Below are 27,721 nucleotides of genomic sequence, written 5' to 3' on the forward strand. Positions count from 1 at the left end.
AAATAAAAAAAGCAATACTATTGGTAAGATCGATAATATAATTATGCTAAAAGTGTGATTAAAATATAAGATTTATGAATGTACCGCAAACTGATCAATGTTTTATTAATTATTTAAATGCATCTGATGAAACGCAACAAAAAAATAATCCCACCGCGCCGTGAAATTAGCAAGGAAATAATAACTCACATTAATTTTAGCAAATATGTTTTTGTGTGTTTAAAAGGACTGTAAACCACGAATGACGAAAAAAGAAAAGTTCTAAAATACCGAATTTTAACAATTATTAGTTTATATGATTAAAATAGCACGATGGTATATTACATTACATGAAAAAAGTTCATATTTCAGTATATTCGGTAATAAAATTTCGCGATGTGAAATCGAAAGTACATTGCGAACCTAGGTTACATACGATAAAAACACTATAAATAACGCAAGTAAATATCATTTTATATATAAAATATATACAATTCACTACGCATGCACAATTTGCATTCATGGGTTTACCACGTGACAATGATGATGATCAATCTACTTGCGTTATTTATAGTTAACTGGTAGTTAGTTACCTGGTAGACATACCAGTAAAATAAAAAAATTAAGTAAAAATAAAAAAATAAAACTTTTTCAAATAATGTTATATACCATCTATCTATCCGTCAAAGGTGTCATAATGATAAGCGATGGTGTGTTCAAAATGAATGTAAAAATTAATTGGTACAATTTTTTTGTATTACCACACATTATTCATGATGTTCCCGAAGTATTATTTACCATCGCAAATGTTATGTATATGTACTTTACAGATTCGGCTCTATTCATAATTAGTAGTTATTTTGTTATTGAAAAAATAAATTGCTTCGTGAACTATTTGAACTGTACATGACATTACATTCACAAGGAAAATGCAGCAGATTCTAAAATAAGAATATATTGTGTTTCATCTTCTTTAATTTAGCAGAGATGCGATAATTCTTTTAGTTGTCCATTTACTGACGACACATCCACTTATTTCAACGAAATAAATCTACGCTGGTCTATCGAAAAAGTGTGAGGCATGCACAACGTTCGTACCGGTTCATATCACATCAAAGCACATAAATCTGTATTTCAAATGTGCACACTACTTTGCTTTGTTTTAATTAGTGGAGTGCAGTCTTTTTAGATAAATTGTATTCGAACTTATCTGTTGTATATTGTCTCAGTTTCTGTGAACACTTGCTTACCGATTTTAGTCAATTAAGTCACAGTTTAATTCTCGAAAATCGAGATCATAAAAGTACCATTCCTGAAGATAATTAGTTTTATTGACGATACATACGAGTGATGATCTAGAAAAACGCATAAAACACAGACATTGTTGTAAAACACGTACATTTTATATAGCAGATACACATTTAATATGAACAGAGAGCGAAGAATATTCTCTACTATTGTATATATCATTCTTATAACAGTCCGCATATTCTTCGAAACAGCACTATTAGCATAAACCCATCAACGCTGACCCGGCTTAAGTCAACTGAAATGAAAGACGTCGACGACGTCAAATGATGTCATTCCTAACATTTTCTCATGAAACCAAAGCCAGGTTATATCTGTGGTCCAGATACTCGACTCAAGATACTCGACACGAATTCGTCGCTTCCCAGCTTACTCGTCGTAGGAACGCGCGGAATTATGTACCCGCCTCTCACTCCCATAATATCTATAATCACTGATTGTTTGTGATTGTTAATTATTTGTTATCAAATAAAAATCAAAAACAGTAGTTATGTCATTTTGAGTTTGATTTGTGTATATATATTATAGATACCTGTACATATTCACACAAACAGAAACACGTGTTTTTGAAACTTCCTAGCAATCTTATTGACTACTGCCAGTGCATTTAATAGAAATGTTAAGAAATAATATTAGACAAGTCATATTAACCGCGTCATGCGAAAATGACTCTTATGTCATATTCGCAAGGAGTAGCTCAAGAAAAGCCTGCGCATCCGCTCAGTTTGAGTGAGTGCAATGTGTCCGCTTCTTCGAAAGAGGCATACAATTAATATTACCCTCGAATAACAAAAAAGTCAATCAAATTAAAATGATACACACAAGTAAACTTAACTACCAAGAATAGCATATTTGCATTCAAATACAGCAACGAATCATATATGCAATATGAAGAGTTGCCCCACTTGGTACATAAGCTTAATTTATTACTTAAATGTTAACAAAGGATTAACGAAGATTTGATATGGTGACCTTATTTTTTAATTCTAGTGACTAAGACATAGCTTAACTTATATATATATATATATATATATATATATATATATATATATATATAATATATATATATATATATATATATATATATATATATATATATATATAGTCAAGAGATAATCATTCTGACCAAGTTTATTTAAGATTGAGTCAAAATTGTTTCCCCTATAGGGGTAACAAGTTTTTTGGGGAAATTTAACAAGGTGGTCTTGTTGTTAGACGCACGTAACACAGATTCGACCGCGGTCTAGATATCGTCCAACTTCATTAAGAATTGTGGCCTCTAGAGTGGTAACGTGCGAAAGGTTGACGACGACGCCCCCCCCCCCTCGCACACCGCACAAAGACGGACGTCGTACATAGGGTTATCACAATTACGCAGCTTGAAATCTTCCTGTCCAGGTGATCTTACATGTGTGTTTGTGTGTGTTATTCTACATGTTCTAAATATATTGTCATTTTTTTTAAATATTTTTCGCTGTCAAAATAAACAGGAATAAAATCTATAATAACGAATATATGCCATTTGTCATACACAATAATAAGTATGGCGAGTGCTTTAAATCTACGATTAAAACTTCCTGTAAATATATATCAAGATATCGAATTTCCTCATCCACATAAGGCGTTAGAACTAGGCGTTGTGTGTGTTTGTTTCTTAATTTTTTTATTAACCTGAAGAACTGAGATACAGACGCATCGACGTACTGACCAAGACTTCGTTTGAGTCATTGTTTAAAGTTCAAAACTTCAACTTCAAATATTTTATTCGAAATTGCAAAAATAATGTTGAAAATTTTTATTTTTGTACTGTTTTTATAATACATTACATTACCCAGAGCTCCAGATAAGGTTTTGTGAAATTCTTAACGTTACTACCAGATTTTCAAAAATAATTCTTAACTCTGAAATGCTATTCTTAACGTTACTACTTAGTTTTGGAAAATAATTCTTAACTTTTCTAAATGTCCTAAAAATAAATAATAATGGGTGTCATCGTATAAGATCTTTTCTATAATGTCTTTCTTAACATTCAACTCTGGCTCACTTTGCGTACAATATGTTAAAATCGGTTTTTTTGCACTCTGCAGTTTTAAGAACGTCCTCTGGGCACAGCCATTTTTTTGACAGATAGACTGTACACGCCGCTTTTATTGGAAAAAAATGCGCTTCGTTAAACAAACCCGATAACCATTCTATATAAGTACCGAAAATATCTTTAATACACGAAAAGAACTCAATAGAAATCGATACGAACCGATGTAAAAATAATATTCGTTAGTTGATTTTGTAATTCTTAATGGTACGGCCAGATTTTTAAATAAATACGTAACGGACTTGAACATAATTCTTAATTACGAAAATACGGACCCTTATCTGGAGCTCTGTTACCCTAAGTGCATGTTTATCGCAAAACAGTATATGGCGACTACATACGTATCAATGCACACGCGTTATTTTGGTACACTTTAAGCATCAGTATATAACTCAATATACCGAATATAAGATAACCATTATAATAATGTAACGGTCTGGTATCGCGTTCAATGAATAGATATTGCTCAATATGATTATAAAAGGACATTTGTGTTCATCTGAATGTACAAAGGCATGATTGCATTGATAAAAACATACACAAACAAACGCACAAACATGCCTTAACTTGAACGTCTATTGTTCATGACGTATAAAAAGTTTTGACTGAAATATATATATAACGTCATAAATTGAAGTAGCTTTACTTTGATTAATAAAATGCATCCACCCATTCTTTCGCCGAAATATACATACTATAATGATACTTACGTTGTATGTACTGTTTCTGAATTTTGCCCCGTGTCATTTTTTTCGGAAATCCCGGCTGGCAGAAGTTCTTTTAATTCCATACTATTTTCACGCGTCGACGCCATATCTCTGTGTCCGTGTATTTTTCATTAGATGTGCACGCGTATCTATGCAAGCGTTAAGTCCTGTATTCATATAACTGTCCCACTATTCGCCACATTTCACTTTAACTGAACTTGATAATACATAAGGAACTTTATTATACATAAGCCGTATCATTGTGTAGGTTACAATATACTAAGTAATATAGTCATGAAGGTGCTATACTCTCTAAAAAAACATCATATTTCACTCGAAATCATGTTTTACTCTTCAGACTATTGTTCTGGTTTAATCGTTTGGTGATATTGATGGGGTAAGCATAGGTGTTCACTACTTAATCCCTGAAATATGATAAAGTTAGAGATTTAAGTAAAAACTGGCACTGAAACTGGTTACAATCCACTAGAAAACGGCCGAAAATAAGAAGGTGCAAAAACAGTCGATTTTGATATGGGTCAAACTCTTTTTTGGTTTGAACATGACATATCTTTTTTATTGCTTAAATCGATTCAGCTTAGAATGCCCTTTAGGAAAAGGTATGGTTATGGGGGTCTCTATGTGCAAAATGTTGCATTTATTTTCGCTTAAAGTTGTCGCTTTTACATTGAATTATATAGGAAAAACATTTAGTATATTGTGACCTAAACGCAAATCAGGCCGCGTCACAAAGGAGCAGTATTTACATAAAATCACCATTTTGTGTGTGGGATATTATGCGTTTTTGTATTTTTCACGAAAAAAAGTGCGTTTTGTTTCACGAATTGAACGAGCATATCGAATTTTGAAGAAAAAACAGCTTTTTCAGTAAAAAAAAAAAACATTCAGAAACTCGTCTTGAGCATCTCATAGCGCACCAATCCGCGCTGGATGAAGCTATAAGCACGTTTTTACAAACGTTTATGTCTTATTCGGCATAGCATGTGGAAATATTCCAGTATTTTGACTGATTTGTATTATTTAGGTTAAGGGTTTTGCTTTTGAACGCCCTTTATAAATCAAAGCACTGCCAGCGAAAGCCAGATGGCTTATCATGCGTTATTATAAATGCATTTTTAAGCATTTTTACGTGAAGGATCGATCTGAAATTTGGCATGCACATTGAAAATATGTTAATAATCATCAGCACTTGCCTATTTATGCCGATTTCAACAGTAAACGTTGTCTTATAGGTTACAATATACTAAATAATATAGTCATGAAGGGCTATACCCTCTAAAAAAACACCTTATTTTATTGATTTGTATTATTTAGGTTAAGGTTTTTGCTCTTGAACGCCCTTTATAAATCAAAAACACTGACAGCGAAAGCAAGATTGGTTATCATGCGTTATTATAAAATGCATTTTTAAGCATTTCTAAAAAAAGGATCGATCTGAAATTTGCATGCACATTGAAAATAGATTAATTATTAACAACAAGTGCCTATTTTTGCGATTTTAACAGAAAACCTTTGTCTTGTAAGCTAGTTTAATAAGGAAAAGAGGAATCAATTAGTCCATCTATGAAGCATGTGGCTAGAATCAACTAAAATAATGTTGCATAGCATCTTGTGGGTGGTGTTTCAAATTGTGTTACAATGATAAGTGCACACGTTGAATCTTCTAAATACAAACTTGCTGACAAGACAGTGATTTTCATAGAATAAAGGGAAATACTTATTCTAGTAAATACTAACAATGATGGTATTTTTCTAGTTTCATATATGCTTCTGACATCAATTATATTTGAATGAACACTTCTCACTATCAATAGACCAGCTGTCAATTATCTTCCTTGTTAAGGAGAACACGTGTGGTTTTCAAGCAGTGCTTGAAGTGTGCTGGCATGACTTGGTATTAAAAACTTCCTTCTGCAGTATGTAGAGTGTGAATATTAAATTATTACAATCTAAATGTGATTAAAAAAATGTTTTTATAGATTTTATAATTTCTGTGTTTAAAAATTCAAAACTGTAGTCTGTGCAACCGTCACACACTTCATAATGTAGTTTTCTTATTACTGCTAATAATACGTCAAAATCTATTATAGATTGTTGCTTTTCAGAATTATTTTAAAAAATCCCAAGAGTCGACAATGTCACGGTCATATTGTGATTGGGACACAAGTTTGGTCTTGTTCAACAACTGTCCAAATATCCAAGCGATGTACTCTCACGGAGTGAAAGCAAGAGAAACCTTTTGAATATACAGTACAGTCCACACTTTTCCCCCAATTTCCCTCGCTACTCCGCGGGCACGCTCATGGAGGGAGATTAAGAACATCCCGCAACACGCGGAGTTTGCATGATTGGGCCCTCCAAGGTCAACGATCGGCAATTTGATAAGCCGACTTGGCGGCCCTCGGCGTTGTGCAATGCGGAGGAAAAACCGTGTATAACAATCGAGATAACGATAAATTTAACTTTGTTTGACTTCCTGATTTTCAAAAAAAAACATTTATTACAAGTACATACATGTTTATATATATATGTATATATAGTAGGTGTTGTTGTATAGAAAACTCGTGGATTTACGACAAACAAAACATCGTCTTTAAACTGATACTAACCAATTACGAAATGTGTGTTATTAGTTTAAGCAAAGATTTATAAATATACTGATAGATCTTTGGTCTTAGTGAATATGGATACATAATTACCGATTGTCACGATTTTTCTAAATTAACAGCTTATTACGTATCATTATAAAATAATAATGAAATGGAATTTTTACGCATATTGAAATAAAATATTGTTCTTGTATTTCTTTTTTCTCTTTGCTTTACATAATGAAATAATGATTCTATTTATCACTTAGAAAAACGGTATTGGGTTTATCCGTTTTTCTCTCCATTGATCTGATAAGGAATCGGCTGTTATTAGGTTGCTTATAAATAGCCTCAGCTGCTGTGCTGCGCGAGCATGCTTGTATTTCATTTAGGATGCGTCTTTGCCAATGCTGACCTGCACCTGTGACCTTTAAGGAGAGCTGTGTTATGCGATTGTAACGTAACACGCAGTGGACTATTTTCATGACGCAAACATGTTATGTAAAGAATACTCTTCCGCGCTGCATTAGTTTTATTTTCCCTGATCTATTTATAGCCTCACTGAGTCAGATTGTGAATGACCTGTGCTGCGCAAAAATACTATGTTTCTGACGTTGCACATAGTGGACTATTTAATCATTAATAAAATTACTCTTCCGCGACACATATAGTTCAAAAACTGATTTTTGACTTTTTCTTTATACGATCCGTTTACAATTATTCCATTTAACGTGATATTCATTTTATGTGTCAATTTGTAAATGAATGTATTTCAAGAACTGGAACCATGCCGAGCACTCTTTCTTGGCGCGGATGCGGTAGAAACCAGGTTTTCAATCATTAGGCATTCTAGATTGCAAAACGTGCTAGTACCCTTAGTTGTTCGCAAGCGAACAACTAAAAATGAGGCAGATCGTTGGACTAAAAAAACTGATGATAATTTCAAAATGGGATGTATATCAGTGAGGGATAATTTAAGAAACATACTCCTGATTTAAGTTTTTAATATTTTGTTGCAGAAAACATCAGCCATACAAGTACAAAAGCTGTGTTTGTTAAACACAATGACCCCTACTGCATGTTGAAGCCACACATACAGCAGCTATTTTAGAGGCCCGTAACTTTGTCAAAAATCAATGGAGAGAAACAAAACTCTAACTTGATTTGTAAGCATTGTATGTAGACTCACACACCCAAAATATGGTCAGTATCTGAAAGCCTTTTGGAAATTATTCCGGAACAGTGCAATTAATCATGTAAATAGACTTCACACCAAAAATCAGGTCAATATCTGCAAGCCTTTAGGAAAAAGAGTCAGGAACACTGTTATCTTATGAAATTTTCAAAGTCGAACTCCCGTAACTTTGCCAAAAATCAATTGACCGGAACGTTACTTTAACTTGATCTAGAGGTCATCCAGTTAAACTCAAACACTAAAAAGCAGGATAATATTTGAAAGTGTTTAGATAAAAGGTCCAGAAACAGAATGCCGTACAGACGGACAGAAAGGACGTACAGTGCTACTGCTATATGCTTTCCTTCGGGGCATATAAACAACATTTATATTGAATTCATACAAAAGTTAACCTGTACAAACATTTGAGTCTTAATTATGAGCATTAAATGACACTGAAAACATAGGAATGAACCACAAATTCATTCTTAAACATTCACTCCTTTAAATTTAAAAGAAAATTAATAACTAAATAACTTAGATAAATACTGTTTAAGATCAAATGACCAATAAATTTTGGCGTATGCTTAATTTCAGACTTTACACTTGTATCACTTTTTATGATAATTTACCTTTAAACACTTTAAGTACATGCTGATGACAAAGAACAAGACAATGAGAGATAGGTATATACCCCACCGAGATTCTTTTGACTCTGAAAAGGTGACCTTGACTTTTAGTGCTTGATTAACTTTTCATAGTAATCCTACGATGGATATAAGGGATTAGAAGCATTTAAAATAAATGAAGGCTAAACTATTGACCTTCAAGTGTGACCTTGATCTTGATTTAGCCTGACTAACTAATGCTGTCTGTAAATCATCCGAAAGACCTTAATATTGTAATCAAGTTTCATGAAAGCCATTCAAAGGCTAAGGAGATATTGAGTGGACACAAAAAAACACGCTTAAACCTATGACCTGAAGTATGGGTTAGCAAAGATGACTCCTGTCTTCTACACATAGTCTTACTAACCAAAACATTAAACCCATGTGTCATGACAATGCTGGAATGGGCATAGGATATATGGAGCGAGACTCAGATAGAACTTCTTACTTTTGACATTGAAGTTTGACCTTGATCTTCAGTCATCATGATTGACCCATTTCTTCTTCGCATCATCGCATTAATTTTGTTTGCATATTTATAAGAAAATCCTTCAAAGGGTATAGAGGTTCAAAATTAAGACCTTAAAGTATGACATTCACCTTAAGCCGACAGACTCGAACAATCTGCCCATGATCTCAATGCACTTAACATTTGAGGCAGGTTTAATGAAAATCCCTCAAAGGGTAAAGGATCGAATATGAAAGTGTTACAGAAAGACTGACTGACAGATGTGTATGGTTACTTAACTAGTTGCCTTCATTTTATGCTAATAACTATTTTCAGAAAACTTGGTGACAACCAGATAACAAGGTTTGTCACCATAAGATGACATATGCCCCCCTTTTTCCACATTTTTTTAAACCTAAACGCAAAGTGGTTTTTCACATTTTTCGAAACCTAAACGCAAAGTCTGACGGAATTTCAGACGGACAGACAGACGGACAGTGCGATCACTATATGCCCACCTTCAGGGGCATAAAAAACTGTTTGGAGATGAAACCAACAGGTGCAGACACATTGATGGAGTGACCAAGTAACAGACTGTTCGGAAACAATATGCCTACCACAAGGGGAATACAAATACACTAGTGTATTTACTTTTTGCACAGCAATGCATCTGCTGTCAATTTCAAATGAACCATAATTTACTAAACTGTCACTGAACAGTCGTTTATCTATTAATAGCTGCGTTATTTACAGTTAATATCAGTAGGACTGTAAAATATCAGAACTAGTAATAAATTTAAGTTAAAATTTTAATGAAAAAGACCGGAAAACTGTAATCAGCACTATAGATAACTTTTGGGGTATATTGGGTAATCATCCCTGTTTTTGACAACAATAGGGTTTTTGTCTGTTTTAGCAAAACAATTCACCCCCTTCTTTTGAGCTTAATTGGGTTTTTTGTCCCCGTTTTTTTTACTCAATTGGGTAATTTAGGGAATGACATATATAATATAATAAAAATCTACTAAGGTTACTATATTATTTATTCAAATGCAATTTAAAAAAGGTACCTGTACATAACAGCAAACAATTACTACTTTTAACTGCTACATACACTGTTACTAACAAACTGATAACACGAATGATTCGGCACATATTCGCTCGTGCCTACTTGGTTGGAACAATTTTGCGATCGACATATATTTAGCGCAACAATCAGAGACGTCTTTCGACCTCGCTTTGACATTTTATTACGCACCGTTATAGAAACTGAAAGTACAGACGCTTTACAAATACATGCACGTCGTAAATATTTTGGTCAGACGCTTAATTTGCTATGAAATTTAGTCCGCATAGCTTTTGAATAACTCCGACTGTTTTGCTCCTCCGTTTGTGTAACGACTCTCTTTTTGCGTCCACGAATGGCCATTTTGATTATTTCATAAAATGAAAGTAGAAATCGGACTGGTCTACGAATAATTACAATAATACCCCAAAGATTGATAACCGCTGGAAAGACTGCCGTCTTTTCTCCACAGGACGGCAAATAACTATCCGGTACATTTTTGTACGGAAAATAACCAGTCTAAAAATACACCTGGTGTTCGTAAGAATGTCATTTCGTGACGCAAGGTTTTTTACGGGAGTTACGTTATTATATTTGCGTTTTTGTACGCTTTATTTTGAACTTTATTACGTTTTTGGTTATTTTTATTGCGTAATAACGCAAATACGCTTGTTATCTATAGCGCTGACTGTAATTCTAGTGAAAATCTCTAAGTCTTAGCACTTACTTTGCAAAAAAATCAATGGACTGGAACGAAACTCAAACTTTATCTGTAAGTCATACAGGTAGACTCACACACCAAAAATCAGGTAAATATCTGAAAGCGTTCAGGAAAAAACTCCGAAAATAGATGTCTGACAGACGGACAGATGGACGGACAGTGCTACTGCTATATGTCACCCTACTGGGGACGAACAAATAAGAGGGGCACTGATGCCCTCACATGAGCTCATGGTCGGAGTTTTGGTTTGGAGTTAGGATGCCTCGGAATTAATAACATGCATCAGAATGATAAACAGTTGGTTATTACCTCGATAAACAACACTCAGCTATATAAATTTTTTTGAATCTAACATGATTTTTAATTTATATATAATCCGCCTATTCTCCACAAAACAATACATAAATGTGTTTTCATGATGTCAACACACCAAAACAAGTACCACAAGCATTTTTGTTGAATTGATATCCCCCGTCAAACTAGAGCTTTGTCCCAGACGTGACGTATACTCCAATATTCTGCATTGACATAGAATATATACTAAGGGCCATAACTCCGTTATTTACAGATGGTGTACAATGCCATTTGGCGTGCATCATTCTCTTATGTATATATATACTCATACCAAGTTTCAATGAAATCCGCCAAAGCACTTCCAATAGAAAGAAGGGAAACTCCAGAAACTGCAGCAGTATTGCAATTCTATCATACACTCCTTTGTGGCCCTTTATTTATGGCAATGAACCAATTGCCAAAACGGTAGAGTACGGAACAAAAGGAAACAACATGTACACATAGTAGACATAGCCAAGACATGGCTCCGGACACAAAAGTGCCGGACGGACTGACAACGTCAAAACAATATCCCTCCACCTTTGGCGAGGGATAATAAAATACCATAGTCAATTTACCTTTGACAAAATTAAAATGTTTGTTTATGTGTTGTTCATTGTTTGGTAAGACATATAAGTTATACATTGAATTTTAGTTCTCTTGTGAGAAATGTAAGCCATATATTTTTTTTAGCTTAAAACTCTTTGTCAATAACAATTGTGCCATATAACATGCGCAAAGGATTCCCTACAAATCATAAATATTTACAAAATGTTTATAATTGTTATGCATGTCATGAAAATGCATTTTAATCAATTTGAAAAGAAATAAATCCAACTTGAAACAATATGTACATATATAAATGGATTTGAATAAAAGTTTGACTCCAGATTGATGCCCTTGTTTCGCTCTCGGTCATCACTACATTACTCATATGTTCTCACTTTCATCAACTTATCTTCCTTATAATTCAAGCAATTTCCGTTTTAAAAGTGCATGCTTAAATCTTTCTGTGATTTCTTTAAAGTGTCTCAAGACTTGAACAAATCTGGATCTCCTGACTATTTTTAACACAGAATTTCATGTTTCACCATTTTCAAACCTTTAATTTCTTAAGGATTATAATCCATTTAAACAAGCATAACCCGAAACTTGATAAGGAAACACAATTTGTGAAATTAGACATAAAAACATGCAGCAAATTATACTTTTTACATGTAAAATGTCTGGGTTTTTTTCACAGTGTTGAGCCCAAAAGTCTATTGCATACAGTTTACAACTGCTGTTTTTGTAAAATATTGTGGATATATTAGATTTGTGAAATGATTACGCCAAAATTACAAGATGGCTGACCCAGGTTTCTCTCAAAGAAGGAAAAAAGCCCAACAATATTTCTAGGTTTTGAATTTAGAATAACTCCATGTTTTACTGCAGTATAACAACATGATTTATCGCAAAATAATCTTTAATTTCATACAATGTCTACAGAAAACAGGTCGCGGACAGTCGAACGTGGAAGAATGATAATAAATTAAGAAAGTTTATAATGATGCTGTACATTGAACTAGTTAAAATCCATATAGTACTATCATTTGAACTAAAATGTGTGTTCAAATGTTAATAAGGCAAACAGGAAACTATTGCTTATTTTAAGCACAGGTGGTTAGCGTGTTGCTATGATATTAATTAGTGAAAACATCATTTTGAATGATAAATAATCATATTATAACGAAAAATTAACTTTTCTGAAAAAGATTCACTATCAAATATTATATATAACAAGGTATGCAACTCAAAATCACCCCAAAACGGGGTGCATCGCTTTGAACAGCCATATCTTCATTAATTGTGCAGCGATTTTCACGATCTCGGTCGTTTCAACGCAGAAATGAATTTTCTTTCTGGAAATGTATATGTCTTGCAATATTTTTACAAATGCTGGGTCAACTTTTAAGAAATAACACGATACACAACTCGCATGACCCAGTTGACAATGATCATGCAGTCTTTATGAATGAAATCTCCAGTTGTAAAGACATACCTCCGCATTGGACCAATGAAATCACTCGTGTGTTTAAAATGTCAGTTAGTTGGAATGTAAACAAAGGTTTCAATCGGCGCTGGACAGTAAGTCTTGATGCATCATGTAACGACAAGAACGGTAATAATGTTTTTTCATACGTTTTATTGAATTATGGTATCGAGGTACATGAACTTTGTAGGGAAGATGCCCTTTACCCCGTGAAGATTTCAGTCTTTTTATTGAATTAATAAAGTTCTTTCTTTCATACCGCGTGACCTACCTTTTTTAGTGCTTAAATCAATTCGGCTTGGAATGCTCTTCGATTTACAAAAACAGCATTTATTTCGGCAATTAAGCTGCAAATAAGCTTCTAGCCTACAATTAGATAAAGCAAATGGTAATTCTTCAGGTAAAGATTGCTGTGATTGTTAGTTGAATACAGAGAAAGAAAGATCTATCTATCTATCTATACTGTCTAACTCCCCTTGCGGGTATTATTGATCTCTAATTTATCTGACAAGTATGAGGCGAACAATGCACCACCTCCGAGTTCCTGGCCAAGGTCGGTCAAGTGCACGGTGTTGTGCTTGAGTAATGCACATGTATATTTTTTATGTAGTTTAAATTATGTTGTATTTTGTCACGTTGACTGTATATTCTATGTAATTTTCGTTGTAAATTATTTTTTTAGTTATAAAGAAAATTAAAAAAAAGTTCATACATGTTTTATGTCGTACACCATTTTGATTTAATAGAACATAGAATTCACATGTTAAACAATATTAAAATGTAATTGAAATTAATTGAAATTATGTATATTTTGTAATAAAGAAAATAAAAAACTTCATTCATGTTTTACGTCGTACCCTATTTTCACTTATTTGCAGATATGTATATTTTGTAATAAGGAAAATAAAAAACTTCATACATGTTTTATGTCGTTCTCCACTTTATTTAATAAAAATTAGAATTCACATGTTTAACAATATTATTATGTAATTATGTTGTATTTTGTCAGTGTGACAGTATATTGTCTGTAAATGTTTGCTTGTAGAAGTAGAAGTAAATGTATAACATACTAAAATAACAATAATTGCTTTAAGGCCTTTTTGGTTCATTTTTTGGCCTTTTTGGTACCCTTTAAGGCCTTTTTGGTAAGGCCTTTTTGGTATTCGGCCTTTTTGGTATGCGGCCTTTTTGGTTTTCGGCCTTTCTGGACCTAAACCTGCAGTAAGACCGTTGTGTACACAATGGACAGAAGGTTGAAATAAAAAATCCTAATGCGACCAAGAATTATCACACGGTTAAAATCACACCTGCATCAGAGTTGTTTAACGTATTCATATTCTTCGTATATAAAAATGGTATGTTTTCTTATCGATGATATTTAGTATTTACTGTATCATTTCTTTAAAATGCAATAGACTAGTGTCCGGAGGAAACGCGTATTTCGGATAGTTACCCGCGTGTTCGATATTTTTGACGGTGTAATGCTTCTATTGATTAATCCTTATAAACATGAAAAATACACGTATAATTAATGTGCTTTTAATGTTATGTGACTTTCACTTGATATTGAATTAGTGGAGAAAATGGAAAAATCCAATTGTGAAAATATGGAGCTCAAATGGGGGATGGAACCCACAACCTCCAGAGTGGTAGTCAGACTCTAACTGCGTCGCTAAAGAGCCTCCTCGCCAGCAACCTTCAATCAATTGTATTTATTTATTTTGTATTCCAAGGATCGTAAAAAGAGAAAAATGAAGGTTGTTTCAAGATTGGAGGCCTCTAAGCGAGGCAAGAATGATATTCCTGCATCAGCCTCTATAACTCTGACTGTGCTGTCTGCTGCCCCAGAAGGCACTGGTTCCAGTGTTCTACTTAAGCTGGCTTGTGATAGGTATATATATAATTTTTATGCTGCCACTAAATGAAGGAGCTTATATATATATTTGCTTGTGATTGATATGCTGCAGATAGGGTCAACAAAAAGTTATTGTTTCTGATCGATTTACCAAACATTATAATCTTTATGCTACCCTTTTATTTAGGATGTCGATGGTTTGTCATCCGTCTGCAACATTAAAATTAAAGTTGTGAACACTAGAGGTCACATGTATCTGCCCAATCAGTTAAAAACATGGCCACTTGATCATCATGTTTGTTATTTAGCCGTCAAAGCAAGTTGCCATGGTGTAGTGGATAATTATGGTGTCCTCCTAGCAATCGGGAGGTCACATGTTTGATCCATACTGTCAGAGCATTCTTTTGATCTTCCCCTTAAGACACCAAGTACTGTTTGTTTGCACCAGGAAAGGGACTCAAGAGCGTTTTAATAAGCCATAGGCTTTCGATGCAATCAAGCTAAAATAAATAGGTTTAAACAAAGCAAGAAACAGATCTTTATACATGTACTCTTGTACTGTTAACATTGTACCATCTGTGCGGATTTATAAAAATTAAAATGAGTATTTCATTTACTGGCTTTTGCATGTATGTTTGTTTGTATGTGCTTGAGGATTTTCATCATTTGATTACGGGTGGGAATTATTTCTGTACAACATAATTGGGCCATGCTATGTGAAAAGGGGGTTTAATGCATATGTGTAAAGTGTCGGGCCAGATTAGCCTGAGCAGTCTGCACAAGCTTATCAGGGACGACACTTCACGCCTAAACTGGATTATTGCTAACAAGAGACTTTCTTTGAACCAAAAATACCATACAAGTGGAAAGTGTCATCCCTGATTAGCCTGTGTGGACTGCACAGGCTAATCTTGGACGGCACTTTACGCACATGCATTAAACCCCCTTTTCACAGAGCACGGTCCATTTGTTTCTTGTTTTTCAGGTATTTGTTTAATGCCCCAGAATCTGTGCAGTTATTCACAGAGAGGTGAGGATATATAAAACTTGTTAGTTTTTCACTGTTATAAAATCATTATATGCATATAACATTTTTAACAGATATGATAGAATCATAGAAAAGTGTAAGCTATGCTATGTACCCAAATATCAGTGTCTTCATGAGGGACTGGTTAACATATCCATGTCACTGTTTGTATTCTATTGAAACTAAACACTTGTTTTAAGTCATTTTCAGATCACTGACAAAGTTCCATAATTCGCACATTCAAAAAAGTAAAATTGTGTTCCTGACCAAGTTATGTGAACTCTGACCTGCAATAGTGAATGATTATTCACCTTTCGGTACATGTACCTAAAAATTCTAGTAATTGTTTGTGTGCAGGTACCTAATATCTCTAGATGTAACTACAGATGTTGAAATAGAATAAAACATAATAGGTATGTGTTTAGGGTAATAAATAACATTTAATCACCATGGCCTATAACTGTGAACAGTTTTGTAGCATAATTATGGAACTTTTAAGGCTTATAACTTGGACCTTTACATGTGCAGAATGATACCCTCAGGCTATGTCAGGCCTCGACACTAACAGTGTCCCGCAAACCTGAGACCCCCAAATTTTGGTGAGGATTTTGCTATTATTTTAATAGGCAGGGTTCCTTATGAACACCAATCTGTAGAAGTTAGTGTCAATCCATGATAATGTTGAAATTCACCTTAATGTATGCTTGAAACAACTCCATAAAAATGTCTACTGCAGGATTGTGAAATAAAACTCAACATATGTGTTCAGAGTCTTTATTAACATTCACTGACAAAGTCCTCAAGCATGATTGCTGGTATGCCCCCTTCTGTACATAGAAAAGTCAGGTGTGAGTGCAAGTTGAAACTCATTTTAAAATTTGCAACCATCAAGTTGATATCTCTGTTACTACAACAGATACATCATTGAACATAATTGAACCATCTAAGACTCTGTTGGATCATCGTATGATGACCTGACCAAGGCACTGAACTCTTGGCTTTAATTTAGCAGAATTATGCCACCTATAGCATTTGTTGGTTGTACTGCTGTCTCTAGCTGACATGCAGACCTAGCAAGTGGTTGCATTTTGGGCAAGTTGTGTTAAGGTCAGTTCACTGTAGCTGAAAAGTTGTCTGACCTCAAACTAATATGGAGGTATTGTGCTAATTTTCGTGTAGGTTTGCTACAGGCTGATCTAGCAAGTGATTGAATTTGGGGCCAATTTGTTTCAGGTCACTTTTACTGAAATAAGTGTTTTGGCTTGATAAATTTATCTTGGGTGGGTTATTGTGCTGTCATTTTGTTTGTAGGGCTATTACGTGCAGACTCTGCTTTCAAACATAATAAATTCAACTTCAAATGTTGATTCTACATATGGTTAACAATATCTTCTTCACAACATAGTGTTGTTTTGTTTGTGGTGTTTTAAAAGTGCAAACAATCGAGGACTCATCCTGGATCTGTTCCTAAAATCCCAAATCATTTACAAGGTGTTGATCCCAGTTTTATTCATTATGATGTGTTTGTTTTGTATGTGTGCGTTGTGTCAAGTAATTTTGAACTTTGCTTCATTTTAGTGTCAACATCAATATGGTCAACAATATCTTCTTCACAAGAAAAAGTCATGAAGCTCTGAGTGGCCTTGGAGGTAAGTATAAGAGTGATCACCGTGGTGTAATGGATATGGTGTCTGCCTAGCGACCGGGAGGTCACGGGTTCAATCCCCATTGTTGGAGCGTTGTTTAGACCTCCCTCAAAGACTCCCAAGTACTGGTTCTAGGCCCAGGAAATGGACTATAGAATGTTTCAAATAATTGCTAAATACTTCCAATGCAATTGAGCTAAAATAGATAGGTTTGAACTAAACTAAGTATAAGAGTGAATAATAATGTGATTGACTAATCCTTCAACAAATAAAAGTTTGGGGTTGCTACGTTCCTCAATACACAAATTTCAATAGATATTGTTTGTAATGAAGTCAGAATAATTTGTTTACAACTCAATACTGAAGTCTAGTAATAGAGTCTTTTTCAACTACAACTACCTTCAACTTGCCCTAAAATAAACCACAAACAATAAACTCTTTAAGCATGGTATTAAAATGACAATTTGTCATCTCTATTTCAGTTGACAGTATGATTTTCCTTAAAAAGTCTAAATCAGTTTGTAATGTTAAAATGTAATTTAATTGTAACTTATTCTCACTGAAAATGTTACTTATTTTTGTTTACAACGCACATCTTATGGTAACTTTTAGGTTTGTGGTTATTTTATAATAAAAATATTACGTTTAATATAGCTGCGGTTCTATGTGGCTGCCAAGTAATCCATTATTCAGAAGAGATTTGCAGAATTACAATTAAGCTTCAGATTGTGTGCATGTATTCAGTGTTTTTTTTTCACCATTTTGGGCCGGGTCCCTGTGAATTTGGAAACATCGTGTTCTTTTGATTAAATTTGGGAAATTAATGTTGTTGATTTTATGCTTACAAATACTTTGAAATTGATAATAAAAGTGATTTCAATATATTTTCTAAGTTTAAATTTATAGAGCTGGACTTGGAGATAATTGACATGTTTATACTTATTAAAAAAATATTTTTTTTTGGAAACCTTCAATTGGGAATTTTAATCCCACTTGGGAAAAAATATATACTCTTTTAATTGGGAATGGGTCCCCCTGCCCTACCGGACTATCACTGGTATTATGTGACAGAATTTTGTGTTGTTGTTTATTTTTGACAAGGAAAAATACATTTCAGGGTTTCTATTGTGTAATACTGAAAATTTTGAGCGGTCTGAAACAATAAAACTACATGGACCTCCGAATGTGGTGAGTAATAAAACCTGTAGGCATTATATTTAGAACAGATTAGTGCATTTATTAGCTCGGCTGTTTTTGGAGAAAACCCGAGATATTGTCATAGCCAGCTCGTTGTGTCCGTTGTCGTCCGACGTCCGCGTCGTGCTAAAGCCTTCACATTTGCACTAAAATCAAAGTGCTTCCACCTGCAACTTTGAAACTTCACATGTAGCTGCACCTTCAGGAGTTCTACACGCCACACGACATTTTTGGGTAACTAGGTCAAAGGTCAAGGTCACTGTGACCTTAAAAAAAAATTCTGACAAGCTTTCGCAGCCGAGCGTGGCCCCCGTTATGCAGTGCTCTTGTTTTACCAATGGGTTATGGGTTTGAGTCTGAACTGGAAATACTGGGGTTTAAGGCTAAAAGTTGCTATACACATACGTGGTTACAAATATAAATAAGGTCAAAGTCTTGTTTGCAATATTAAGACTGTGATACTCATCACACATAACAAGAAGCATAAACTAATAGTATTATAATATTACAAATTATATTGCGCAAAACACCTCTTTCCCGAAAGCTCTTATAATAAAAGACTGGGATTTAAAAAAAATGTTTTTGGGGAAATTGTAATTTTGGGCCAATTAGGATCATGCTAGTTGTGATGTCTACAAGTTAGTGAGTCATTAGATTGTAAAGTTTTTATGTCCCCCACTATAGTAGTGGGGGACATATTGTTTTTGCCCTGTCTGTTTGTTGGTCTTTTGGTTGGTTGGTTGGTTGGTCTGTTGGTTGGTTTGCGCCAACTTTAACATTTGCAATAATTTTTGCAATATTGAAGATACATGTAGCAACTTGATATTTGGCATGCATATGTATCTCATGGAGCTGCACATTTTGAGTGGTGAAAGCTAAAGGTCAAGGTCATCCTTCAAGGTCAAAGGTCAAATATATGGGTCAAAATCGCTCATTTAATGTACACTTTTGCAGTATTTCAATATTCAAGATAGCAACTTGAAATTTGGCATGCATGTGTATCTCATGGAGCTGCACATTTTCAGTGGTGAAAGGTCAAGGTCATCCTTCAAGGTCAGAGGTCAAAATTATGTGGACAAAATCGCTCATTTTATGAGTACTTTTGCAATATTGAAGCTATCTTCAATATTGCAAAAGTACTCATAAAATGAGTCAGAGGTCAGAGGTCAAATATATGTGGCCCAAATCGCTTATTTTATGAATACTTTTGCAATATTGAAGATAGCAACTTGATATTTGGCATGCATGTGTATCTCATGGAGCTGCACATTTTGAGTGGTGAAAGGTCAAGGTCAAGGTCATCCTTCAAGGTCAAATATATGGGTCAAAATTGCTCATGTAATGTCACTTCTGCAATATTAAAGCTAGCAATTTTATATTTGAAATGCATGTGTATCTCATGGAGCTGCACATTTTGAGTGGTGAAAGGTCAAGGTCATCCTTCAAGGTCAAACGTCATATAGGGGGACATTGTGTTTCACAAACACATCTTGTTTGTATTAATTTACATTTATTGGTTGATTCCTAACTTGAACTATATTTATATATGTGAAGAATGTTGATAGTCATGCCTTTTCCTGGCTTATCTATGGATCCGTTAAACTGACCCATTCCCAAAGCAAATTGGTAACAAAAAACAATTTAAAAAAAATCCAATTCAAAACTATATTTATTTTTTTAGAATTTTCTTATGATTATTATATCTCAATTTTATTTCGATTACATCTTGTTCTTATAATTTAAATTATAATAAAGAGTTAATAAAAAGAATATTTCCAAATCAGTGGACTTTGCGCGCGAAAAATGCCCAATCTCAACATTGCATTTTATCTAAAATGGCCAGGAAAAGGCCTGACAGTTGTAATGAGTAAAGCTGGATTGCTATATTCTTGAAGGAAAAGGTGCTGGACCTATTAAGTCACTTTTCAGAGGGACATGCTGATCCAAGGGCAAGAATTGGTAAGTGCAGTTATGGAAAATTTATTTGGATATTTTGGGTTCAATGTTCAGTTTCATGACAAACGATGATGTTTTGTTCTAAAAAAATCTGCCTTTAAGGACAGTGGTAGAAAGCGTAGTGAAATGTCAAAAATAGATTGGTCATAAGTGTTAAATAAATCTGAGGTGAGGACATACAATAGCTTGTTTTAAGAGCCAAATATCGGTATGATCACAGTAACATTTTACTGTATATCCTTTAGGCACCTGGTCGATTTTTGCAGCGAAACGCTGTAGCGTATTGAAACGTATACAATTTTTCTCTTCTTTGCACGTTTTTCACAATTTTAAATACTGTAACGGATTTTCGCGTTTTTTTTAAATACATTTTACAGTTCACAACGAAAATTGGGCCTAAATTACGTTTTTACCAATCACAGTTGTTTATCGTCAAACAATTATCTGCTTAAATATGTTATAATTTGTTTTAGAAAGGGATGCCCCATAGCGGTTTCTACCGTATTTTTACGCTTTTATACAAATGAAAAATGAAGTTCACGAGAATACTAAGAAGAACTGTAACATATTGTTTACGAACTTTGTCAATAGCAAATAAACCTCTGTAACGTATAAAAACGTATTTTTGAAAAAATCAATACAGATCAATAAACAATATTACACATGATCCGTTGTATGATTTGATCTTTTTTGCAAAAACTTTGTCATATAAACATTCAAAATGCAGAACTTTCTTAAGTTTATACCACAAACATGACAGAAAATCATTGTTTTCAAAATACCACTCATTTGCTTTTTTAAGATGAATTTTGAGCATTTAAATGTTTATTGATTTTAAATATCAATTATTAACCATAAATGTTCGAAACTATATTTGACAAGTTTATAGTCAACAGGCTGTATATTGAACATTCGAACGTCGCAGTCTTATTTTATTTTTTTGTCTTTGATTAAGTTTCAGTTCATTTACAAACATTGATGCTTGTATTTTTTAAGAAAGTGTCAGGTTTCCTACGCTTCCTGTGTCTTGTCTAACATACTGTGTTTTATTTTCTTCCTTAAAAACCATTTATGTATGTTCTATTTGCACGACATTTATTGTGTCCCTCATAAAATACTCCATACACAAGAGTACAACATTCTCTTGTGTTAGAGAAGGTTTGTAGGTCACTCAAAAAACAATAAACATTTTCACTTAATTACAGGGTTTTCATTTATACTATAAACTCCTTGCTTGTCTTCTTGTGTTACAGAATGCTTGTCAAATCCAATCACTGATGTTAACAGTGGTGAATTTTTATTGACCAACCTAATGTCTGTTTTCATTTTAAAAAAACACACACAATAAGCACCTTCAAATGTTATACCTCAGAATGGCGTGGTTTGCCACACAAGTCATACGAAGATGCTCAAGTGACAGTGGAATATGTGCCTCTATATGACGAGCGTTATGATGGCAATATTGAGAACATGCATAGGAACAGAGCTGACATTGATGAGGAAAAGGAGATTGAGCAAGCTAAACATATGACAATGGCTTATATTGTCAAGGTATGACAATTTGCTAAGGAATTGTTATTTGATAAAAAGCTTGTACTTTCCTGGGAATTTTTAATGAATTACAGTAAAAACAATTGAGTTGATAATAAATTTTAAAAAAGACTTATTAATTTCTGAATGTAAATTAATAATATTTATTTTTGCGGAAACGAATGTTGTTTACTGGTTTCTATAGATACGATTACGGATGTAACGTTGTGTACGGAATGCTTCGGTTGAGTTCGTTAAAACAATGAAATTACGCATTTCCGTACCACGTGATATTACGTCATTCCGCCTTTTGCAAACTGCCTGTGCTTTCGTTCGGATCGTAAACAAACTTAATTTAAATTAAATCTCGAATCATCTGAAATAATGCCGCGTGGAACGAAGCGGAAATTACCGGAAAATGTGGAAGAGGTTGGAGAGGACGATACCCGGCTCTTACAACTGGACCCAGGTAGAGGCTTTATTGATTTTGAGAAGATAATAAGGGCATCTAAAATCGTTCCTCCTATTAATACACGTAACGTTGAGGGGTGCGGTGTTAGCGGGGAATCAACTCTAAGTTTCCCGGTAATCGAAAAGTTCAATCTCTTGCTTCGGCTATTAATCAGGGTCAAAACATGATACAGTTGTCAGGAATTAACGCGCTTATCAAATGATGACTTGGCTGCGCACGTGCCAGCCGCATTGAAACAACAAATTTCTAGAGGCGAATATGTCAATTTGGCTTTACTGTTAAAAGGTGCCTTCGAATTATCCGCTTTTTGTAACGGTAGTGTTTTGCAACTTTCGACAGAGGGCACTCTTGAACAGCGCCCTAAGGAGTGTAGGGATAAAATTCATAACATCGAACGGTGGTCGGACGCTTTTCTTGATTTATGCGTCAATCTACCATAGCATGCGACCCGATAAAGTGCAGGAGATCTTGCATTACATGTGGACAATTCGCGAGTGTGCGTCACGTCAGGGGGGATTTGCAGGGCGAGAGTATGATGAACAGTTTCATCTGCGCCAGGCCTTGCACCCTACGTCTTGGGCGTCAATCAATAATGATCTTTGGTGGCGATGCGTGCAAACACGGGCCCCTGAGCGACAGGGGACGCCAAAAGCTAATAACTTGTGTCACCACTTGAACGAGGGACACTGCATGTGGCCCAATTGTCGGTTTACACACGCATGTTCAGAATGCGGATCTCGACATCCGGTCATTAACTGTCCTTTGCGCCTCCGCCCTATCAGCGTCGCGGGGGCGCCTCGTTTTCAAAGGGTACGGGGATTTCATCGATTTCGACCACGGCCCCAATTGCGCGGGAACAACCGTGGCACCCCAAATAGGTTCTAAATCGAACGCTAATTTTCCCTGTAATCATGACCTACTTAACCTCGCACCATCGCCGGAGATTAGCAAAATATTACGTGAATATTTAACATCGTATAATTCTACAGATCGAAATGACCTTTTAAATGGTTTTTACAAATGGGTTTTCAATGCATTATAACGGACCCAGAGTCAGTAGATTTAGTAAAAACTTAAAGTCTGCAATCGCAAATGCGGACATAATTCAAGATAAGATAAATAAGGAGATTTTGGCCGGGAGGTTGGCCGGGCCTTTCAGCGAACAACCTTTTTAAAATTTCATGGTTTCCCCAGTTGGTGCCAAAAAAGACACCAGGTGAATTTAGGATAATTCATCACCTTTTTTTTCCAGAGGGTAACTCGGTTAATGACTTCATTGATAAAAAATACACATCCGCTCAGTACACAAATTTCGATGAGGCGGTTCACATGGTTCAAGATTTAGGGCGACACTGTAAACTTTTCAAAATGGATCTTAAGATTGCATTTCGCCTACTCCCAGTTCGGCGAGAAGATTTCGAAATACTGGGCATACAGTTTAATGATATGTTTTATGTGGAAAAAGCATTACCATTCGGATCTTCAGTCAGTTGCAAAACATTTGAACAGTTTTCCTCATTCCTTGAATTCTGCGTTAAGTGTAAAATGTCATCGGGCAAGCTTATACACTATTTAGACGATTTTCTGGGTGGCGATAAATCTGAGATAGGTTGCCGCAAGGTGATGGATTCGTTTGTCAATTGCATGCACGAGCTAAACGTGCCGTTAGCCACGGAGAAAACAGAAGGGCCCACGGAAAAAATCGTGTTCTTAGGCTTAGAATAAGATTCAGCAGAACTAGTAGTCCGCATTCCTAAAATAAAAATCGTTGAGTTACGTGAAAAAATTCACACCATCGTGCAGAAACAAAAAAATTAACCTAAAGCAAATGCAAACGTTAATAAGGTCTCTTAACTTCGCTCATTTAATGTACACTTTTGCAGTATTTCAATATTCAAGATAGCAACTTGAAATTTGGCATGCATGTGTATCTCATGGAGCTGCACATTTTCAGTGGTGAAAGGTCAAGGTCATCCTTCAAGGTCAGAGGTCAAAATTATGTGGACAAAATCGCTCATTTTATGAGTACTTTTGCAATATTGAAGCTATCTTCAATATTGCAAAAGTACTCATAAAATGAGTCAGAGGTCAGAGGTCAAATATATGTGGCCCAAATCGCTTATTTTATGAATACTTTTGCAATATTGAAGATAGCAACTTGATATTTGGCATGCATGTGTATCTCATGGAGCTGCACATTTTGAGTGGTGAAAGGTCAAGGTCAAGGTCATCCTTCAAGGTCAAATATATGGGTCAAAATTGCTCATGTAATGTCACTTCTGCAATATTAAAGCTAGCAATTTTATATTTGAAATGCATGTGTATCTCATGGAGCTGCACATTTTGAGTGGTGAAAGGTCAAGGTCATCCTTCAAGGTCAAACGTCATATAGGGGGACATTGTGTTTCACAAACACATCTTGTTTGTATTAATTTACATTTATTGGTTGATTCCTAACTTGAACTATATTTATATATGTGAAGAATGTTGATAGTCATGCCTTTTCCTGGCTTATCTATGGATCCGTTAAACTGACCCATTCCCAAAGCAAATTGGTAACAAAAAACAATTTAAAAAAAATCCAATTCAAAACTATATTTATTTTTTTAGAATTTTCTTATGATTATTATATCTCAATTTTATTTCGATTACATCTTGTTCTTATAATTTAAATTATAATAAAGAGTTAATAAAAAGAATATTTCCAAATCAGTGGACTTTGCGCGCGAAAAATGCCCAATCTCAACATTGCATTTTATCTAAAATGGCCAGGAAAAGGCCTGACAGTTGTAATGAGTAAAGCTGGATTGCTATATTCTTGAAGGAAAAGGTGCTGGACCTATTAAGTCACTTTTCAGAGGGACATGCTGATCCAAGGGCAAGAATTGGTAAGTGCAGTTATGGAAAATTTATTTGGATATTTTGGGTTCAATGTTCAGTTTCATGACAAACGATGATGTTTTGTTCTAAAAAAATCTGCCTTTAAGGACAGTGGTAGAAAGCGTAGTGAAATGTCAAAAATAGATTGGTCATAAGTGTTAAATAAATCTGAGGTGAGGACATACAATAGCTTGTTTTAAGAGCCAAATATCGGTATGATCACAGTAACATTTTACTGTATATCCTTTAGGCACCTGGTCGATTTTTGCAGCGAAACGCTGTAGCGTATTGAAACGTATACAATTTTTCTCTTCTTTGCACGTTTTTCACAATTTTAAATACTGTAACGGATTTTCGCGTTTTTTTTAAATACATTTTACAGTTCACAACGAAAATTGGGCCTAAATTACGTTTTTACCAATCACAGTTGTTTATCGTCAAACAATTATCTGCTTAAATATGTTATAATTTGTTTTAGAAAGGGATGCCCCATAGCGGTTTCTACCGTATTTTTACGCTTTTATACAAATGAAAAATGAAGTTCATGAGAATACTAAGAAGAACTGTAACATATTGTTTACGAACTTTGTCAATAGCAAATAAACCTCTGTAACGTATAAAAACGTATTTTTGAAAAAATCAATACAGATCAATAAACAATATTACACATGATCCGTTGTATGATTTGATCTTTTTTGCAAAAACTTTGTCATATAAACATTCAAAATGCAGAACTTTCTTAAGTTTATACCACAAACATGACAGAAAATCATTGTTTTCAAAATACCACTCATTTGCTTTTTTAAGATGAATTTTGAGCATTTAAATGTTTATTGATTTTAAATATCAATTATTAACCATAAATGTTCGAAACTATATTTGACAAGTTTATAGTCAACAGGCTGTATATTGAACATTCGAACGTCGCAGTCTTATTTTATTTTTTTGTCTTTGATTAAGTTTCAGTTCATTTACAAACATTGATGCTTGTATTTTTTAAGAAAGTGTCAGGTTTCCTACGCTTCCTGTGTCTTGTCTAACATACTGTGTTTTATTTTCTTAAAACCATTTATGTATGTTCTATTTGCACGACATTTATTGTGTCCCTCATAAAATACTCCATACACAAGAGTACAACATTCTCTTGTGTTAGAGAAGGTTTGTAGGTCACTCAAAAAACAATAAACATTTTCACTTAATTACAGGGTTTTCATTTATACTATAAACTCCTTGCTTGTCTTCTTGTGTTACAGAATGCTTGTCAAATCCAATCACTGATGTTAACAGTGGTGAATTTTTATTGACCAACCTAATGTCTGTTTTCATTTTAAAAAAACACACACAATAAGCACCTTCAAATGTTATACCTCAGAATGGCGTGGTTTGCCACACAAGTCATACGAAGATGCTCAAGTGACAGTGGAATATGTGCCTCTATATGACGAGCGTTATGATGGCAATATTGAGAACATGCATAGGAACAGAGCTGACATTGATGAGGAAAAGGAGATTGAGCAAGCTAAACATATGACAATGGCTTATATTGTCAAGGTATGACAATTTGCTAAGGAATTGTTATTTGATAAAAAGCTTGTACTTTCCTGGGAATTTTTAATGAATTACAGTGAAAACAATTGAGTTGATAATAAATTTTAAAAAAGACTTATTAATTTCTGAATGTAAATTAATAATATTTATTTTTGCGGAAACGAATGTTGTTTACTGGTTTCTATAGATACGATTACGGATGTAACGTTGTGTACGGAATGCTTCGGTTGAGTTCGTTAAAACAATGAAATTACGCATTTCCGTACCACGTGATATTACGTCATTCCGCCTTTTGCAAACTGCCTGTGCTTTCGTTCGGATCGTAAACAAACTTAATTTAAATTAAATCTCGAATCATCTGAAATAATGCCGCGTGGAACGAAGCGGAAATTACCGGAAAATGTGGAAGAGGTTGGAGAGGACGATACCCGGCTCTTACAACTGGACCCAGGTAGAGGCTTTATTGATTTTGA

The 27,721-nt window shown here is 34.4% G+C and overlaps 1 protein-coding gene across 1 annotated transcript in view; it reads left to right on the plus strand.

Annotated features, from left to right (window-relative positions):
• LOC127839937 (zinc phosphodiesterase ELAC protein 2 homolog) overlaps window positions 1-27,721 on the plus strand; it is a 424,675-nt gene that overhangs the window by 385,285 nt on the left and 11,669 nt on the right. Inside the window, exons 5-7 of the mRNA XM_052368329.1 lie at window positions 18,783-18,853; window positions 20,758-20,821; window positions 27,073-27,251. Of these exons, the coding sequence (XP_052224289.1) occupies window positions 18,783-18,853; window positions 20,758-20,821; window positions 27,073-27,251 (314 nt within the window). The remainder of the gene's footprint in view (window positions 1-18,782; window positions 18,854-20,757; window positions 20,822-27,072; window positions 27,252-27,721) is intronic.

Source organism: Dreissena polymorpha, chromosome 7 (genome assembly GCF_020536995.1).
Source record: "Dreissena polymorpha isolate Duluth1 chromosome 7, UMN_Dpol_1.0, whole genome shotgun sequence".
NCBI lineage: Eukaryota > Metazoa > Mollusca > Bivalvia > Myida > Dreissenidae > Dreissena > Dreissena polymorpha.